Raw genomic sequence first — 21,119 nt, 5'->3', positions numbered from 1 at the left:
CACTAGTAAAATGTTTCCCGCCTCCCCATTCGCTTTGACTTCATTATCAATCACCCCAGGGTTGTTGGCTTTTTCCATGAAGTTGGGCCAAGCAGATTTGATCTGATCCAAAAAGAAAAAGGAAAAAAAGCAGCTAGATGTGAGGAAGGGGGAAAACAGACCTTCAATTACAGTGTGAGAGGAGCTGCAGACATCCAGTGATGAGCGGCCCAGTGAAAGACCAAACAACATGGAACAGAGACCAAATCAAATTTGGAATGACCGACTCCCTTGGGCTTCTTCTTTTGCTGGTGTCTCCACTGGTGCTTTCATCCGTCATAAACAAGTGTCAGTGCCAATGTTACTCTATTCCACAGTTATTCATTCATATCCCTTAGGCCTTCTGCATAGACTTCTCCCCCACCCACCCCATCCCCACAATGGCTCCTAACCCGAGGATTCTGTGACACATTGTCTGCACATTAATGGGAAGCTGGAAACGACTCTGTATTCTATTTCTGATCTTCTAGGAAGAGTGTCTGTGCTTAAATAGACAAATGACAGCACCCACTCACAAGAGAGGTTTTGGCAGGCTCAAGGAAACTCGAAGGTTTGCAGAAGTACAAAAATATCTTCAGGGGAAATCCTAAAAGGGGGAGACCCACAAAATTAGACAAATAAGGACTGAGTATCATAAAATGCTTACTGACCATTGTGAGGAAACAAAAACCTGTTGGGATGGAGAGGCAAGAAAATGGTGTGGCTGGAAAATGAGCCTGGAAGAAGAGGGTAGAGACAAGCATCCTATTCCCTGGATAGGTCGTGTCCTGGCTCACACTATTTTTAAATATCTCCGAGGACAGAGGTGAGAGCAGCCCATAAAAATCAATGGAGAAATCCATTTTCTTAAACACAGATGGGATTTAAAACCAGTGTGTCTACCCCACGCCCAAAGAGTAGAAAGCAAAGACGATAGTTCCTGCTCTTTCTTATTTAGTTTCTTATTTAGGGCAAAACATTTGTAAAGAGCAAGGCCAATCCATCTCACTGTCCCAATATTGCAGGTTGAAAGGACTTGCATCTGCTGTCCAGGTGGATCAGGTGCCCAACAGGGGCTGGGATAAAGATGAGAGGGTGGCTTACAACATCCCTGCAATAATATGCATTGCTCCTATCTTCGCATTGGGTTGACCACCGTGAGAACAGGATACTGACCACTGACCCAGCAGGCTCCTCTTATGTTTACATTGCAGGCTGAGCTGAGAGAGTCATGTTCATTCTTATTTATTTAAAACAATTAGCTGTATCCTGCATTTTAGGGCGCCAAGTCTTTTAAGGTGTCTGATAAGTAACACCAGAGCACAACAGAATATTGACAAAATAACAATAGCTATCAAAAATATACCGTATTTTTTGCCCCATAGGACGCACTTTTTCCCCTCCAAAAATGAAGGGGAAATGTGTGTGCGTCCTATGGGGCGAATGCAGGCTTTCGCTGAAGCCTGGAGAGCGAGAGGGGTCGGTGCGCACCGACCCCTCTCGCTCTCCAGGCTTCACGCAGCTGTCCGCAAGGCGCGGGAGCCCTGCGCTGGGCTCCCGCGCCTTGCGGAGAGTTGCCTGCATGCCGAAGCTCAGCTTCACACAGCTCTCCGCAAGGCACGGGAGCCCAGCGCCGGGCTCCCACGGCTTGCGGAGAGTTGCCTGTTCTGGGGGCTGGGGTCGGGGGAAGCTCAGGCTTCCTCCGCCCCAGCCCCGCGCCTGGGGGGGAATAAATTTTTCCCCTTTATTTCCCCCCCAAAAAACTAGGTGCGCCTTATGGGACGGTGCGTCCTATAGGGCGAAAAATACGGTAAATGGGTTATTTCACAACCACTTATTCTCATCCTTACACTGGTGCAACAGCCCTTGCGTTGACATCCAGTGACAATCAAAATCGGTTTGCTTTGAGAGCACTTGTTGCAGCCCGCATTTATTTGTTTTATTATTTATTTATTGCATTTGTATCCCAACCTTTTTCTCCAAAGAGCTCAAGGTTGTGTTCAAGGTGGTTCTTCCCCTGTTCATTTAATCCCCTAGGGTAGGCTGAGAGGCACTGATTGGCCCAAGGTCACCCAGTGAGCTTCATGTGCGAGTGGAGATTTGGACCCTGCTCTTCCAGGTCTTGGTCCAACACTCTAACCGCTGCACAACACTGCCTCTGTTTCATGACACGCTTTCCTAAAAGCAAAGGGTTTTACACTTCTCTCACATGCATCCATTTCACTGTGCTTGAGACATCAATGGGGGGGGATTATCATCTTTGCACCTCCCCACGATTGTCTGAAACTAAACTCAGAAGCAGGGGAAGCGTATGTCTCAATGTCAACTTTAAACCTACAGAGAGAGCCTGTTGCTCATTCTGATGAACACAGCAACAACACAGTATTGAAGTTGGGGCAGCAGAGTCTCACAGCAAGCATGAAGTAGGTGAATCAGTTTGAGAGGAAAAGGTTAGAGACAAATGACTTGTGGGAGAGAGCTGGATTCAGCCACCCCATTCTGCTGGAAGAAGCCACCACAAGGACTCCCACTAGCATAACAGGGTTTCCCTCCCCTCTCCTCCCCCCGTGTGTCCCTGTGCCTCCCCCAAATCCACTCTGGAGGGTGGGGGGAAATCCCAGAACAGTGTGTGGGGTGAGGAGAGATCATTAAGTTGGGCAAGCTTGTGCTAAGAGAACAAATGACATTGAATTCCACCCTTAGTTACAATCCAGTCCTGGGCATGTTAAGTGGAGCTTAACCACACATAGGATCACAGCCTGCACCAATCCTGTGTCCTTCAAGACACATTGCAGTCTTTCTGCAGGAGTAAAAAGGGAGAAAGCTGCCACTGAGCACCCCTTCCCCCAAATCCATCTTTCTGGTCCTTGGCAGTTACAACTACCAACTCTTTCAAGAGCTACTGATCTCAAGATAGCTGCTGCCAGAGAAACTGGTCAACATGTTTCCAAAGACAGCCACAACACCTGAGGACTAACTGGAGCTCCAACACCAGCTTCTCCTCCTTTTCCCTCCTAGAAACCGTATGAGATGGGTGAAGATGAGCTAAACTTGCTTCTCACAGTAGGGCTGGTAAAATTATTACCTACCATTTTTTAGCACAAAATGCAAGATCTCTGTAACTATGGGACACAATTTCAGGTTGCCCACCCCATAGGCAGCCAATCTGGCTATGCAACAGGGTGACTCTCTTTCAGGGCTGTGCTGTGGAGGCGAGCAATGAGTCTGCTTCAGCACAACGTGGGATAGCTAAGTTGGTAGAGCATGAGACATTTAATCCCAGTGTTGTGGGTTCAAGCTGCATGTCGGGCAAAAGATTCCTGCGTTGCTCGGGGTTGCACTCGATGACCCTGGGGTCCCTACAATTCTACAATTCTATATATGATCTAGTTAAACTAGATTCAGAGTGTGTTTTGTTGTTGCTGCTGCTCATCTTCTTCAAAAACAAAACTGCAGCAAAACATGAGCGACATGAGCAGGACGAGACGGACAGGAGTCTGAATCAGGTTGTGAGGATTTTGCATCCCAGAGAGATCAGTCATGCTGGTCACTTAAGTCTTTGGACAAAGGGGTCAGCAGCTTCAGAAGATCAGCCTGCTTCTTCTGGCACTCACCATCAAAATGCCATCCAGTTCATCATTTTAAAAAAATTAAAAATAGGTTTCAATGTTATACAACACAGTCACGAGCATGGCATTAAGATTATGGTGTCATTTCACATGGTGTTAAAACACGGACAGTCCATGCAGGCTCTACACAGACAGGTTTGTGAGGCTGGTGGAAGAGCTTTACTTGCTTTTTCCCTTACGTATGGAAAAAGGGAGACCAGGTTTGAACCCTGCATCCCTTTATGCAAGCGGGGCTATAAAGGAAAATACCTTTGATGAAACCTGGTTTCCCAGTTCATCATTCATCTAGTTCATGTCCTCCAGGGACAGCTAAAAGCTGTTCTCTCAGACGTTCCCAGAAGCTACATGGTGGATAGCAAGCGCCCAGATGCTGACCTGGGTGGTGAGGTTCTTTCTGACCCAGATTCTTCTCTATGGCTGAAGTCATACATAATACTGAAAGGGCGCTGAAAACACATTCTTCAGATGTGCTGCCAGTCCATTCTCACAGATGTAGACAGTGAGGCCCCTCCCCGATTTCTGCCTCTTCTTCCTCTTGCTCCATCTGGGGGAAATTAACAAGGCAGCCAGATGCAAGAGGCAGGCAGGGCTCCCATACCTTTATTAGTTGCTTAAAAAGAGGATTACAGAATAGGAAGCTCCTTCCAGCGGTGCTGTGTTTATCTGACAATTATTCACACATGCAAGACGGTAGAAAGTGGCAAGATTTTCACTAATTTGAAACACTAATTTAGCAACTTGGTAACCCGGAGAAGAGGATAAAGACACAACAATTGTTTTTAATTGAGCTTAGAACAAAAAAAGCAAAATTGACAATAATTCTTCTACTTGTTGCCAGCCTGGGGCGCATCCCCAGATGGAAGACAGCAATTTCCAGATGCACCGTGCAAAGCTGGGAAGAGCCTCCTAGCCGTGGAAACATCTGTGCAAGGGAATAAGGGAGTGAACAGCTGGAGCCAATTAGCATATTGTGCCTTCTTGGGTTCTCTTTCAAATTTCACTTCTGCACTACAATATAACTTTGTAACGAAGTGCACAAACACACGTTTGCATGAACAGGCACACATACACACCAGAGACAGATGTTTTGCTCTAAAGTCCATGACTGGCAGCAGTGGGCACCTTGAGATAAATCCTTTCCTTTGCTATGCCTGGTATGTTGTACACACATTGAGTCTCTCCCTGCGTTCCAGCTCTTATTCTGGTTGTTGGCTTTAAGCAGAAGGAGGAGGGTAAGGTGGTCCGATACAGAGAATCTCAGGGCTTCTTTACTTTCAACAACTGTATTGAAGAGGAAGTCTCAGCAGGTGCACCTTCTTGCATGCCTGCACGACAAGCTCCCCCGGTCAAAAAGAGAGAGAGAGAAATCCTCCCTCCACTAGGAGGAAGGAATCTTAAAGGTCCAAGAGTTCTGTGCTCCCTTGCATCTCACCATTGCCTCAAGGCAGAATTAAGATTACACAAAGGCATTCTACTCAGGTGTAAAAGAATGGAGAAAACATTATGCCCACCAGCACCAGTCACACACCACAGGTTGGAGACACCCTGGAAGATCACAGGTGTGTGCTGCTTTTACATGTGAGTAGAACACTTGAAGTGTCCCAAAGAGACTACCAACTCAGCGCACCCAATTCAGAGTTAAGGGTCACTACTTCACTCCCCTGCCGGAGCGGTCATCCCTTTAAACAAGGGTTTCAAACTTTCTGTCTTCCGACATCAATGTTATCTACTGAGGAATCCCTTGCAAGTCCACCCAAGGACCCTGAGTGCTGCAGAGGATCCAGGGCCTTTAACCAGGCCCAGCCCACTCATGAGGTGGACTGAGGCAGCTGCCTTGGGTGGCAGAATCCTGCAGGGTGGTCGCCCATCTCCATTGCCACTGCTAGAGAAGCAGAGGTAGGCACTGCTTCTGGTGAGATCTCACGAGAGCACCAAGCTGCTGCCGTGTGACCTAGTAAGCAAGGCTTTAGCAGAGAGGTAGGGATTGTTGAGTCTACTACAACAACTGTGCTTACTTACGCACCCGGTTCTTGCACAGGGATGGTGCCTTCCTGTTTTGCCTGTAACTCTCCTAGGTTGTGCATTGCATAAGAAGCTCAGTAATAATGGGAAATAGTTTTCCCCCCGAAAAGCATGTCTGCCTTTACTTATCTGCTCACTGAGAATCCCCAACCAGCTTCTGAGGAACTTCCTGGGGCAAGTGTCTGAAAACTGCTGTCCTAAAGTGAAGGAGCAGCAGGACTTCTGATTCAGTCAAAGCTCTTCTAACCCTTTAGTGGTTCATCTGCAGTAGGGGGCACAGGACTCCCACCTCCCCTCACAAACATTCACCCTCATTTCCCCTTCGCTATGGACCGCCATGAAAGAGAGCCAGCAACAAGGTCTTCACCACTCTGGTGCTTCTCTGGTGCTACCAGTGCCTTTGGAAGGGCCAGCTGGATCAGGACAACAATGGGGTGGGGTGGGGGGAGACTGAGCACAAATACATATGAGGCTACATTTTGGAAATAGAGAAAACTTTGGGAAAGCTGATCATGGATCTGACCATGTAACATGCAGTTTCCCCCTAGGTCCAGCACCTAGGGCACCCATGTCTTCTACAAGCAAGCCATCTGAAGGGACATCCCACCTCTGGTTGTGTGATTTGCAAAGCCTTTTGTTCTCTGCCCCTTGCTGCTCCTCACAACTCGGTGCACATCTTGCCACACTCTCCTCTTACTTGCCCTTCTGCGTGCCAGGACTTACGATCACTTTACGAGCAACAGATGGGATAGACATTCATCATGTGCTTAGATCTCTGGACAACGTTGTTATTAAGTCTGACTTAATTTCTACCCACCCTCCTATAAAACCGAATTGATAACAGCTTCTAGGCTGTCCCCTTTCCGTTGCTTTCCCAGACTCCTCAAACATAGGAGTCTCCAACTGTCAGGATCCGGGCCAGTATATGGCAGTGCACACATGGGCATGAGTCAGAGACTGGGCTTGGGTGCAAGAGATCCATCTGGCTGTCAGCAGTTCACAGATCATGGTGGTGTCATAATCAATGTCAAGAGAGATTTTGTAACCAAATCAGGGCAGGAAAGCAGGTGCAAGAAAGGAAGGAGTGCAGACAAAGGCACAGGAAGAAGAGTGAAGAGCGGGCAGGAGGGGGAAAAGGCAACAGGCACCCTGTCACAATCCTTATTGGCCACATTCTGGAGCTTTGTTCCTACTTTGTCGTTTCTGAGCACCCTTTCGTACTCACCATCCGCATGGTGGGAAAACGGTGGCATTTTGCCAGTAATCCAAATCATGGTCAGTACCCGGTTTAATACATAGGAAGCGCACCTCTTCTCGTGGCAAAAGAGGGTCTCCCAGAGCTCCTGCAAGTTTGAGATTCCTTTTGAGAGCAGAGGGTCTGGTCTCAGGACCACCCCACTGAGCCCTATCACGTTGCAGCATGAGCAGCAGAGAGGCCCATCCTCTCTATTTTTATTTATTTATTTATATTTGCATTTTTCAAAAACAGGAGCAGAGAGTATATTTAACCCCCCTCCCCCTCCCCTTCCACTGTCCCACTTACAACTTCGTACCAAATACAGCATATATACATATACCATATGACGTCGCTTCCACACTTTTCCTGGTTCCTTTGCTTTTCTACTACTCCACGTAAGCCACATCTTTTTAATCATCCAACTTGTTATCTATTAAATTATCTATTTCAACTCTGCTGGATTCACTGGAGACCTGCAAAGCTATGTATCTGTCTATACCGGTTCTTAAAATATTCACTAAACATTTTCTATTCCTCCTTATATTCTTTATCTTCATTTTCTCTTATCCTGTTCGCAAGACCAGCCAGTTCAGCACATCTGAACAATTTGCACTGTCATTCTTCCTTAGTGGGGACTATATTTGTTCTCCACCTTTGTGCCAATAAGGTTCTAGCTGTGGTGGTGGCGTATAGTAATAAACTCTTTTGGGTTTTGGGGGGACCTCCGTTGTTACCACCCCCAAGAGGAAAATCTCAGGTGTTTTTGGGAGAGACCCATCTGCTCTAGAAGGGAAGGTAAGAAGGACCGCAGGTTGGAGCCAGAAGTGCTGGCCAAGGAGGGAGGCTGTGAGGCGCAGCCCTGAACTCCAGCCACACACACTTCCCGCCCCCCTGGAAAAACAGAGAGGAGAAAAGCAAAGCTAAGAATGATGGAAAGGAAAGAGAAGGGCAAGGGACACCAACTGGAAGCAAAATGACACTGATTCAAAGAGACATGTCGGAAGACAGACTAATAAAGTCTGAGACACGTCTCAAGAGGAACCACCTGACCTGTGTCTGAACAGGACGCAGAAGTATTTGGCTGACCCTAGTCGATAGCCACCACATTGCAAATGTTCTTTTCAGCACAAAGGGCAGCGTACTGACAGCCTCTTCACACACTATAAATCTCCTGCATGGAAAGCAGCTCAGCACAGAAAAAAGCACGCCCAGATAACGTGCAAACATACGTCCCACACATATTTCATTTTGGGTGTGTTCTACAATAACACTCAATGAACAGGTCCTCTGGAGGAGCCCTCAGTGCCTTTCACTAGGTATAAAATACATTTTGATCACTCGTGTGTTCTTAAAATGGCGAGTCCCTGAATCTCAGCATTCTACACACCATGGAACATGAAAGAGGACACTGACCAATAAGAGGTTCTGGGTAGTCTTCCATTGAGAAACAGAAAGATTCCTCAACTCTGCTCTACACAAAGCAGCAGAAATAAAGTGTGGTGGCCCATGCCCTTTAGTTTGTTAACATCACACCAATGTCTCACATTGGGGAACTTCAGTCTTTCTCTATACCAATGAAAGCCAGGTGCCCATTGCCACATCTACCACATCACTTCAAAATGCCAAGGCCCCTGTCACCCCAACTGGCGCACTTGCCCACTCCAAATAATCTACTTATTTTCTGAACCAGCATCTACTGAGGAGGAATAGAGACTATATACCAAGTGCTGACTAGCTAACTTAGTGGCACTGTAATCTAAACCACAGAGCCTAGGGCTTGCCGATCAGAAGGTCAGTGGTTCGAATCCCCACAACGGGGTGAGCTCCCGTTGTTCAGTCCCAGCTCCTGCCCACCTAGCAGTTCAAAAGCACGTCAAGTGCAAGTAGATAAATAGGTACTGCTCTGGTGGGAAGGTAAACGGTGTTTCCATGCGCTGCTCTGGTTCGCCAGAAGTGGCTTAGTCATGCTGGCCACATGACCCGGAAGCTGTACTCCAGCTCCCTCGACTGGGCCACGAATGGACCTAATAATCAGGGGTCCCTTTACCTTTAACTTGCTACGCTGTGCATGACACCATTTTGTAAGCCTGTCATTTTGTAAGGCTTGCCACCTCCTGGAGAATTAGGCTCCAGGTTACTCACTGTGCTACAAAACCCAGGAAGAACTTAAATCCGAAGTTGATGGTCTATCCACAGCTCTACCCCAGCTGCCTAAATACTTTACAGTTACATAAAGTAAAATATAAGGCTTAAGTTCACCTTCCCAATTGCCCTGTTGTTAACTGCTTTGCTTTACTCTGGCACAGCAGACCTTGCTGAGTCAAGAATATAGCTAGCTAAGCCTCCACAAAATGTGCCACAATCATCGTGGTGATCATTCCCACCTAAGTAACAACCCCCACAACGGTCTCTCTCAGGAGGTGATGGACTCTCCTTCCTTGGAAACCCAGCCAGATGGGCAGGGTAATTTATTATTATTATTATTATTATTATTATTATTATTATTATTATTATTATTGGTTTTTATGCAGAGGCTGGATGGCCATCTGTCATGGATGCTTTAGCTGAGATTCCTGCCTTGCAGGGGTTGGACTAGATGACCCTTGGGGTCCCTTCCAACTCTACAATTCTCTGATTCTCTATCAAGCTTAGAGTTTGTGGGGATATGGATTATGTTTATTTAATAATGAGCTGGTTGTATGTAAAATTGAGGATTAAATTTGGCGAAATGTGAAGGGTGGGAGACGCTGGGAGATTGGTAGTGTTTTAGATGGGTGGAATGCATATTATATATTTATACAATATATATATATATATTCTAGGGGTTTCATTTTCACCCTCTGCACGCAGCCCCAGTGAGGATGAATTGTTTATTACTGGGGCCAGATGCCAGTCAGCCCTGTTCAAGGCCAGGGAGGAATTTGTGTGTGTTGTCTGGGAGGAGGCAAGGTCTGTTTTTCTCAGGCAAAATGTTGCTCAAGAGGTATCAGAAGGAAATGTTTCAAAATGCATGAATGACCATTACTGATAGGTAAAAGAGGATTTACTCTGCTCGATTATTTTGAGGACAGGTTATAGCAATGTATAAAAGCCATAGCAGAAACTGCCAATTGAACAGGGTGATGTTTAGGGAGAAGGGGTGAATGTATTTTGAAATGATAGTTGGAAAAGTTATTTTATTGCCTGCCCTTGCCCCAGTGGCTATGCTCTTTTTAGTTGGCTACATGTTGTACAAGCCTGCAAAAGACTTATGTTTGGGCCATGAAACACCTTGAGCGACACTTGATCTTAGCCAAAAGGCCGAGAACTGTGCACACGGCCCTTAGCTTCTTGAAATTAGGATGGGATGAACTGTGATTATAATAAAAAATACATTGTTGTTGTTGTTGTTCCACATGTGTCTGCATGTGAGATAATGAGAGAAACTTCAGTTGCAACCACATAATGGAATATCGTTTTCCTCCGGCGATAAATCTAGCCCAGTCTGCTCTGGCTCCTTGGGGCTTGTTTTGCTTGGTGTTTTTTAATGGTAGCTGGTAGACAGAATCAATCACACAAGCGGTAATCCCCTGCAAATGGAACTTAATAGATTTTTTAAAAGGCAGCCTATTGACCCAGAGACCTTAATGGCTCAGGAGCTGCTTGAGTCTGGCGTGCAAATTCGCCAGCAGACAGTTTATAAATGCACACAAATCGAAAAGGGTAGTAAAAATCCTTTTAAGTGGCAGGCCCTCCAAAAGCACAACAGAGAATTTCCAGCATTAGAGCTCTTGGTATTTACATTATAGCCTCCCATGGTTGCCTCAGTGAGATGCTGAATGGATAGCCGGCAGGGAGCCAGCCTCTTCCTGCCACAGCTGAAGAGGATGACATCACCAGAAAGACAAGCAGGTGTCCAGCAAAGTTTTAGGACTTCGGATTAAGTGAACTGGGCAATAGATATCAACATCTTGAATTGACCTTTTATTTTAGGTGGAACTATCACCATGTTTTGCCATATGTGAAATTCTGGTGAGAAACTAGGAGGTCCCTACTTGAGAAAAGAATCAAAGGAATTTTTTTAAGCCTTGCAAAGTGAACATCTCAATATTGCCACCAGATTTTGCATTAAGTAACATTTCAAAGCAAAATGAAAGACTCCTGCTTTAGCAAAACAACCATGGAATTTTGAGGGAACCCAAAAAGATATTTGCAGTTCCGTTCTGTGCATTGTTTCTTTTTCGACTGATCAATGTGAATCATTCTGTCAGGCAGTGTGAAATGTGGGATAGAGTCTTGCACCTCTGAGCCTTAGGTGTGAGCCCGGCTCTGCCTTGGGATCACTGTCTTGGCCTCAGGCAGATTCAATTCCCACTCTTTGCACAGGAGAATCAGTGACCCCAAGAATAGTGCATGGATTAAATGAATGCAGGTTATAATGCACTCTGCAAATGAAAAGTGCTATATTAGATTCATGATTATGACAACGCCCACCTGCATAGTTCAGTTTCCTGGGTCATAGATGTTGTTTTTTAATTTAGGATGGCCATAAACGTAAAGGTAAAGGGACCCCTGACCATTAGGTCCAGTCGTGGCCGACTCTGGGGTTGCGGCGCTCATCTTGCTTTATTGGCCGAGGGAGCCAGCGTACAGCTTCCGGGTCATGTGGCCAGCAGGACTAAGCTGCTTCTGGCGAACCAGAGCAGCACACAGAAACACCGTTTACCTTCCCGCTGGAGTGGTACCTATTTATCTACTTGCACTTTGAGGTGCTTTCGAACTATTTGCAGTACTGTTATCTCCTGCAACAAGACTCTTCCCTCGATTTATTTCTTATGAAATGAATTCTCATCCACATATATATTTAGATCCAAGGCACTGAGCATTCCAGGTAGCAGAAGACTGTATACAGGCCAGAAGTCTCTTTTTCTCTGGGATATGAAAGGGCACTCATTATTATTTTTCTTGGGGGGGGCGGAGATTTGTAATGTAAGAATCACATTTTAAACTCTGTACCAGAGAAATTAAAAAAAAAAAGTTAAACCCCAAGCCTGCTTCTCTCCCCACAATGTTACCCTTGGCAGCCGAGGGTCTCTGGCTCTTGGAGTCGTCTCCCCCACGGCCTCTTCCAGGCTTGTTTGGACTGCAGGGCTATGGAGCCTTCGGGTTCCATGGCCTCTCACTCTGAACAGGAACAATTCCTATTTCCTAAAATAATGGCCCTGACCAAGCCAAAGAAAACTAAAAACAATATATTCATTTAACAACACTAACAATTTCACCAGAACTTGCCAACTCAAATGCTAGCTAAATCATTCCAGGAAGGCTTTCTACTGGACCTGAAGAAATCCCAAAAACTCCTCTAGCTGACACTCATCTTTACTTTTGGACACGAGCAGGCCCCTTGGTGGCGGTCGGGATGTGTGTGTGTGTTTGTGCGTGTGCGTGTGTGTCAATATTAGCAGCTCTATGCGGAAGACTTCCATGTCAATTGGCAAGGAGACGCACATCGCCGTTTAAGGAGTCTCCACATTCACTGGCTGAGTCTACAAACAACACGAGGGATATTCAAATTACAGACATGAAATCAGCTTCAACAGTCATTCTCCCTTCCCATGAGAGCTGTAGCGCTGCGAGGAGAGCCCAGAGATCTCTAAACAAATAATTATGTGCACCATTGCCAAACTTAAGTTCCAATACAGAGGTGGTGAACATTTTAAGTAGTATAAAGCCGTTAAATGTCTGAACGTGAAATAGGGCAGAAGCAGGTATTGGAAACCTGTGAACCTCCAGAAGCCATTGGACTACAACACCCATCACCACTGGCCATGCTGGCTGGAGCCAAGGGAAGTGGGAGTAACAGAAGAGGGAGGACCACAGGCTCTCTGCAGGTAGCCAGCCTCAGGCACATTTACTCCTTTCTCCTGCTCCCACCCACCCCACCCCCCATCAGCAAACATCTCTCTCCCTTCCACTGCACTGCTAGCACTGCATCAGCAGTTGTCAGCGTGGACCACAGTTCACATTAGCCTAAACCCAGAGAAATGAATAGTATGAGAGGGGAATCAATAGGCATGATCCTGTGGACTTCATTACAATGGGCTTTAGTGCCTAGGAGTCTCCAGGCAGGAGGGCAGGGCCCTCCCTCCCTCCCTCCCTTGTCCGCCCATAACTTACCGGTGTGGAGATTCGGGGTCAAAGCACGTCTTCTTCACGTTGGTCACTCTGGGGTTGCAACAGTCCCCGTCGTCAAAATTGTCAAGCATGTTGTTGCATTCCATGTTGCAAACCCCATCCCGGCGCACCCAGTCGTAGCAGCGCCCCAGCCGGCGGCAGTCCCCCCCGTCGTAGCCAGTCAGTGGGTGCTCACACTCGGGGTCACAGTATTCATTGCCAATCTTGCCGGGCTCACAGTTCATCAGGACCACGCGGTGGCGGAGCAAGGAGCTCTGCACCTTGTGTACGCTCAGTTGCCAGGTGATGTTATAGCGGCCAAAGGCCCCGCTCAGCACCCGGTGCTGGTGGGCAATCTGCTCCTGGCTGACAGTAGGATGGAGCCCCTCATCGTCATGAATGTTGACGACCCGGTAACGGACCACCTTCTCATTCCTCAGTGGCCAGTGGCTGTTGTAGTAGGAGATCAACTCCACGTTGTCGCAGACGGTCTGCCCACAGAGAGGGGGCACGAGCGGTGAGAAAACCGGAGGCTCTGGTGCTTGGAAGGACTCCACCAGTGGGTAGGCACCATCTTTGAATGTTACCCATTGCTGCTCCAAGCGGCTGAACCTTGCACTGAGCACCATGGTAGCTTCTCTGTCTTCAACCTTTCTCAAGAAAGCTCTCTGGAGTTTCTCCTGGGGTAAAGCAGCATTCCAAATGGCCAGCAGAGCCAGGTGGCCACGGAAGTGGTGCCCATCCTCCGAGCTGTCACCTCCTAGAATCAAGGTGCGGCAAGAAGCCATGAAGGGACTGTGGAGGGCCCCAGACTGCTGGGAACTACGAGCCACCCGTTCCCCATTCAGGTACAGCAGCATCTGCTTCCCGTTGTAGGTGGCGGCCACATGAGCCCACGTATTGAGTTCATAGCGGTGTGGTACCGATATGGTGGAAGATCTCTTGAAGCGGTCTGTCCGGAGTGAGAAGAAGAAACGGGCATCCTTCTTCCCAGTGTTCTCCTGCGTGCGGATGCCAAGAGTCCAGCCCCTGTCACTGGCAACGTGGGAGCAATTGTCAAACACACCTGAGTGGAGGAGAGAGAGAGAGAAAAGAAGAAAATTCAGCACAGGGGATGCTGGTACAAAGACCACACTACCTCTCAACTCCAGAACAGAAGGAGTGAGTTTAGGATGAATCCACACTAGATCTTCAAACTGGCTTGGATCCAAGGGCACTATAGTGGCTTCCCTCAAAGAACCCTGGAAACTGCAAGAGATGTGAAGAAGTCTTTGTTTAAGAGGGACGACAATTTCCAAGATTTCTTGCTAGCAAATCTAAACCAAAACAGGTTGGAAATGCATTTAAAATTTGGTCCACCAGACACCAATTCAAACTGGGTTCTAATTTGTAGCCACAACGATAGTATCCAACACTAATCATTAACCTGGGCTGTCTGGAATCTGCTACATCAGTCATGGTGCTGTGCAGGCAGCGAGAAAGGGCACATTCCCTGCACCATATCCATCTAAAGATCTTATTGGAGAAAGAAGTGCTTTGTTCCAAATCTGAGGCAAGAAAAGGAGGAAGACAAGCAGTGTGGAGGCGCCCCCATCACATATCTTCTCCAGCACTGAGCTGTTTTTTTTTTTTGCGGGGGGGGGGGGGGGAGTCTCCCAGGTTTGCAGCAAATGCCAGTGGTGACAACTGGCCAGTCCCTGCAACTACCACTGAGAAACACACACACACCAAATCCCCGTAGCTGTTCTGAAACTTTTTTTTCAGATTGCTTTTTTTAATTCCTAAAAAGGAAGGTGAACACACTGGCCGGAGCATGGCAAAAATTATGGCTGAAACAGCATTAACCTCAAAAGAATATAATTCAGTCATGCAAACTGCAAATCTGGGAGAAAACTCATACTGTGAGTGAGCGCCACCACGGTGACTTCTCTTTAAATAATACGCCAGTTTTCTTGACCCTGCACTGCGAAAACTTCTATAAACTGGAAAACAGTGATCAATGCCTTCCTGCTGTTGTACAGCTATGCACAATATCATGTTTCACTTTGTAGAAGCCTAATCCTTCTGCACACAAACATTCTACTCCTCCTCTGTCCACGATATTGTCACCAGGCACCGGTCATGGGGTGGGCAGTCATTCCATAAGACGACTCAGGCATCTCCAACTCCTGAACTATGCAAAGCTCATCATTATAAGAACTGTGCCTGAGTTTTATTCCTCTCCCTCTTCCTTCTCTGTCACATTTCCCTTGTGTGTGAACTTTTCCCCCATTTAGATTGTATTATTATCATCATCATTATCACTATTATTTATTATCAATAAAATGTATTCTTATTATTACTATTATTTGTATTACTAGATCAGGATCTTTGCTTGCAACTGAAGGCAGTCTGTAGTCTTCAAGGTCGCAGCAGCAACCAAGTCACGCTGCATCCAGGGATCAGAACCTGCTTTGTTCAGCTTTGTTCCCTACCAGTGGAGCTATCCAGAGAATCAGTGCTGACTGAGCAACTAAGCCCCTAGGAAAATCACAGCGGACAGCCCCTGAGTGGCTACGCTTGCTCTCAGTCTTGTCTGTGTTGAACCGGCTTATTTCTTGCCTCTTCAACAGAACAATTACTTTCTGAGCTGGCTTACTGGGAGAACTGAATGTAGCCTGGAGAACCACCCTAGCTTCCATTCTGCAACCAGGCCACTCATATTCTGCAGACTGGGTATTTGCATGCATTTTGCATAAATTAATTGGCTGAAATCACCCATGTTTGAGGATACTTAATTTTTTTGCAGGTGAAAAGTTGCAGGTAAGTAATTAAAGGAGAATGACATGGAAATGTTTCTATGCTCTTGTCCTCTTGTGCACGAGGGTTAGAATCATGTGTTACTAAGTGTGAACAGTTGCAGGAATATCTTGTCAGGGGCTCATTGCCAGCTCCAAAATTCCCTTCTTGTTGTCAGGGACTCTGAAGCTTGAAGTGGGAACCTCATGGCCTGAAACTGGAGCCCAAACTAGCAAACTGTCCAGTGGGCCTGAATGCATTCAACTGCAAGAATCCTCTTAAGGCACAGAAAGAAATAAGAACACGCAACACTGGCCCCGCCTGAAGCCTCTAGGTTGGCCATTCACAGTAGCTCTTGGCCAGGTCAACAGAAGAATGCCTTCTGCTCAGTGAAGCTGGAGAATATATCCACCACATCTAATGAAAGGACATTTTAGCTGTACATTTAAATTTTTTTTATAGCTTGAGGAAATGCTTTCATTAATGTTCTTACCCATCCTGAGCCTTCAAGGTGAGGAAATGTTACGTATTTTAAACACATACAAAAATACTCTGCTACCACTGTTCTAGAAGCATCCCTTCCCAGAAGTTCTCCCTCAAGAATCTACTTCTGTTCACAGCCCCGAAATCTCTTTTAAGGATGAGTTAGCACGAAACAACCACAAGGATGCTTTTTTGCGCTCTCTCACTGCATGTTTCTCACCATCCAGAGGAGGAGCTTCCACACATTCAATTTCATCAACAAGTGTCTGCCTGGAGCTCTGCATTGTTACCAAAGAGCTTCCACATCTGGAGTCTCATCTGGCATTGGCAAACCTGCTCCCTCCCCTTGATGGTGTTCCAGCTCTTTGCATTTGCCCACTGCCATCCGAGACTTCGCCCTGCTAGAGGCCCAGAAACTACTGCTCCGGAAAGGTCAAGAACATTTTCCGGGCCCCTGCGTCAGAAGCCCAGCCAGCAAGTAGGAATATGCCCAGGAATGTGTCTGATGCTGCAATCTGAGAGCTCCACTCCAGCATCTCTTCAAACAAGCAAGCAATTCCCTTTGTCAGGAAGCCAACATGTGAAACCATCCAACATAGGAGCAAGGGGGTGGAAGCAGGAACTGAGGGGGCCCCGGTTCAGAGGCACCTGTAATAAGGGCTTAGGCTCAAGCAGAAAGGAGAGAACCCAGAGGCCCTCCAGAAGAGCTGTGCAGCAGAAGGTGGCATCTGTTGCAACAGGGCATTGCCATGAGGTTAGGAAGTGGGAGGATCTAGAGCACAGGTGGAGAACCTGTGGCCCTCTGGGAACTTGCTGGACTCCTAGGGGATGATGGGAGTAGGGAGTCCAACTGCACACAGAAAGCCACAGGTTTTCTCCGCCCACAATTTTAAGGCTTTGCTTCAAAGCATCATCCTTGAGAAAAGCTAGTTATGGCCAAGGTTCTAGCATCACACCATAAGAATCAAGAGAAGGCCTAGTCCTAAGATACACTCAGCGTAAGATACATTGAGTGCTGCTGGTCCCAAAGGCAAGCTGCTAAGCCTGTGGGTGGGGGCTGCTCCCCGAGCCGTCACAATCACCAGTTTTGTAACACCCTGGACTGTTTGTCTGCATGCTTCTGGCCACAATTCAAAGTGCTGGTTTTAACCTTCAAACCTGTAAATGGTCTGGTGCCAGGATATTTGACGCCACGCCTCCTCCAAGGTCTTCAGAGGAGGCCCCATTGATGGTTTCCCTCCTTCAAGGAGGTTCTGGCAATGGTTAGCAAGACCTCAACCCTCCTCTGTGGTGGCTCCCTCTCTTTGGAACTGAACTGCTTTTGCAGAGCCAGTGTGGTGTAGTGGTTCAGAGCGGTAGACTCGTAATCTAGTGAACTGGGTTCGCTTCCCCGCTCCTCCACATGCAGCTGCTGGGTGACCTTGGACTAGTCACACTTCTCTGAAGTCTCTCAGCCTCACTCACCTCACAGAGTGTTTGTTGTGGGGGAGGAAGGGAAAGAAGATTGTTGGCCGCTTTGAGACTCCTTCGGGTAGTGATAAAGCGGGATATCAAATCCAAACTCCTCCTCCTCCTCCTCTTCTTCTTCTTCATCTTCTTCCAGCAAATACCTTCCCTGGAGACCCTCTGGTCTATAAATCTTTGGACTGTGAAGCTCCCTACTGTGGTGAAAGGGGATAGCTAAAAGGGAAAATTGTCTAGAACTCTGGGGAGGGGGGAGACATCTGTAACGATCAGCTGTTATTGCATGTTGCTGTGTTCTGAACCTTGAAGGCTTCAGCCCACCTAAAAATGATTGGCATTTAATCCCCTCCCAGGGGAATCTCTATTGAACAGAGATTCAGCCCCAGGTTCCCTTACCCCCTTTTCACTGGTTCTGGTGCCTTTCCATTATCCCATAACACCTGTTCTCCCAGCTCTCCACCTGTTTTCAGAACATCTTGATAATTATTCTTGCAGAAGAGGGTAGGAATGAGAAGACTGGGTCTTGGCATAGGATTCAGAAGTCGGTTCCTGACTCAGATCTGGATAATTTATAAACCACACACACAGAGAGAGAGATCTTTTTTAAAAAAAAACCCACACAGGCCATGTGGTTTGAATTACTGTTACTGATGCGGCTCTCTGTATTGTACTTTAAAATAGGGAGGGGCAAGATGAAAATGCTTAATACAAGTTTTATTATTCCTCTTGGTGTCATCTTGCCTACTTTCCTTGCTCCATGGTCAGTGAGGCTCCCATCCTTAGATTGCTTTGACTCCTGGATATTACTATCATATACTGTGCTAACAATCCTTCTCTGCCATGCACTCCCACCAGGGTGGGGGTGGAAAGGGCAGGATAGGACCCAGAGTGAGGTGGCAGACTGTAGGTGGTGGTCCACTGGCCAATTGCCAGGAGACCACCTAGAGCCTGAAGGTTGTTGAGATTCTTGCAAATGATGTTGACACAGCATGGCTGTTAAGCAAGCATAAAATATTCACTGTGGGCTTCCGGAGGCGGCGCCAACGGCAATGGCGGTCTCCTCCTAATCTGGAGGGAGAAGCTCCGCGGAAAGTGGGTCTGTCCGCTACGGCGAAGCGGAGACCCTTTTGAAAATCACAGGCAGGAGAAGCCTGTGAACGTGGGACTCGGCGGGCACCCTTAGCACCCCCCGAATTGGCGAAGGAACCCCGCAAGGGGCTCCAGAGCGTAACGGGAGCTTGGCGCGGTGCTGAGAGTCAATTGCTCCTTCCGTGGGGTGAAGCCGCACAGCTGTTGCCGGAGAGCGCTGACCTTTTTCCTGTGACAATTCGGCTGCTAAACAACTACCCGTGAGTAGGTGAAGCTTAAGAAATTGGGACTAAAGGAAGAAAAAAGGGATTAATTTGGCACTGAAGCGGGAAGGCGTAAACAGGAAGTCTGCCTTCCGTTTCTGTACACAGATCAAAGCAAAGACGCTTCTAAGCTAAGACCTGGAGAGCGGTGCTTTTAAAGCTCTAAATCCGAACGTTAAAGTGAAAGAACTCCCCGCCCCAGGTTAGTGGAGGGGGGGGGAGAGGGAAAAGTGACTTTATTTCTTCTGGGAAAAATAGAGACAATTATTTAACTCCTGGGAACGGACTGCCAGGTTCACTAGAACTGTTGCATTGAGAGTCGCACTATTTATAGACATTGTAACTTTTTAATGGTTAACTCTGCAAAGGAGATACTTGTTGAAGGTCTTCTCTGGACTTGAAACTGTTGCTTGTTTTTTTTTTTTGAGGGGACTTAAGAAAGCTGGAAAAGATTCTTTATTGTAACTTTAATGACTGCTACAGTGTCCCCCTAGAGGAACATTGAAGCTGTACACCCAGCTGGGGGATTTTTCCACTCTGGACTTTGGGGATTTTCCACGGCAAGATTTGACCGTGGGACCGACCTTGATTCATAGACAAAAGTGTGAGGACGGATAGGACAACAAGATCGGGCAAGGCCAGAGTGCAGCAGCCCAGTATAGTTTCCCAGCAACGCAGACCATCTGTTCCCGGCCCTCCTGTGACACAGGGGGAAGATTTTGCACAAGCTGAGTCAAAAGGAATGGCTTCAGAAGCGGATTTTACTTCTGTGTTAAATAAAATTTATGAAAAATTGGAAGGCCTAAGCAAACAAGTTACGGAACAATCAACTAAAATAGATAATCTGGGACAGAAGGTGAACTCCAATACAGAATCTATTGAAAAATTGCTGGAAGAATCTGCGTCTAATCGAAAAATAGCTGAGGAAGCAAAGAAAAAGCAGTGGCTGTAGAGGAAGAAATAAAACCTATGCGCAAACAGATTGGGGATCATCAGTCACTTCTGTCTATGATTGAACTGAGGGAGAAACAGACCAATCTGAGGATCAGGGCAGTACCGGAACTTGAAAAAGATAACCTGACTATTTTACGCAGGAATTTGGAAAATTTTGGAATTTGGAGCTGGAGAAAGACTTCAAGATAGTAAGTGTGTTCAGACTTGGAAGAGGAGGGAGAAAAAACAGGGTGAGAGACTGTTTGGTTACCCTCCGAACGAAAGAAGAGAGAGATAAAATACTGAGTGCGCACTTCCAGAAGACTTTGGAGATCAACGTCTCGAGAGTGGAGATTTTTAAGGATATACCGAAACATCTATTGGATCTTAGAACCAAATACGGAGATCTGGTGGCCCTACTGAGAAGAAACAGAATTGTTTTCAGGTGGGAATTCCCCCAGGGACTATCTTTTACCTTTAAAGGGAAAAAGTTCAAAATAAGATCAGTGGAAGATAAGGAAAAATTTTTGAGAGACCACGAAGAAGACCTGCAAAAAGAAGTACTAGAAGAGCTAAGAGCTTTAAGATCAGGAGTACTAGACATAGCACCACCACCTTTGGGACTGGACAAACAAAAAAAAGTGATACCACCGTCAGAACAAGAAGAACTTTTGGGAGCAGTTGGAGGAAAATAGAATAACCACATCATGTCTCTGCAATTATTAAGTTGGAATATTCATGGATTTAATTCCCCGGAGAAGAGGAAGAAAGTCTTTCATTTATTGAAAAAGGAACAATTGGACTTAATTTGTTTACAGGAAACTCATGTGATAAGGCTTCACAGGAAAGTACTGATTAATAAAAGATTGGGTCAAGAGTTTATTTCATCGGACAAGGTTAAAAAGAGAGGAGTTGTTATTTATGCCAAAGAGAGCCTATCACCGAAATTTGTTTTTAAAGATGAACAAGGAAGATTTGTGGCAATTGAGATTCAATCACAAAGAGAAAATTTTTTGATTGTAGGAGTTTATGCACCAAATGAGGGGAAAT

General features: G+C 46.6%; 1 protein-coding gene across 1 annotated transcript in view; it reads right to left on the bottom strand.

Moving 5' to 3' along the window:
- The window catches only part of PAPPA2 (pappalysin 2), a 114,719-nt gene that overhangs the window by 78,510 nt on the left and 15,090 nt on the right, over window positions 1-21,119 (bottom strand). Inside the window, exon 2 of the mRNA XM_083621524.1 lies at window positions 13,063-14,125. Within this exon, the coding sequence (XP_083477650.1) occupies window positions 13,063-14,125 (1,063 nt within the window). The remainder of the gene's footprint in view (window positions 1-13,062; window positions 14,126-21,119) is intronic.

This window comes from Podarcis filfolensis (genome assembly GCF_964270895.1).
Source record: "Podarcis filfolensis genome assembly, chromosome: 6".
Lineage (NCBI taxonomy): Eukaryota > Metazoa > Chordata > Lepidosauria > Squamata > Lacertidae > Podarcis > Podarcis filfolensis.
The sequence above is the reverse complement of the archived record's forward strand: the minus strand, read 5'-3'. Positions and strand labels throughout refer to the sequence as shown.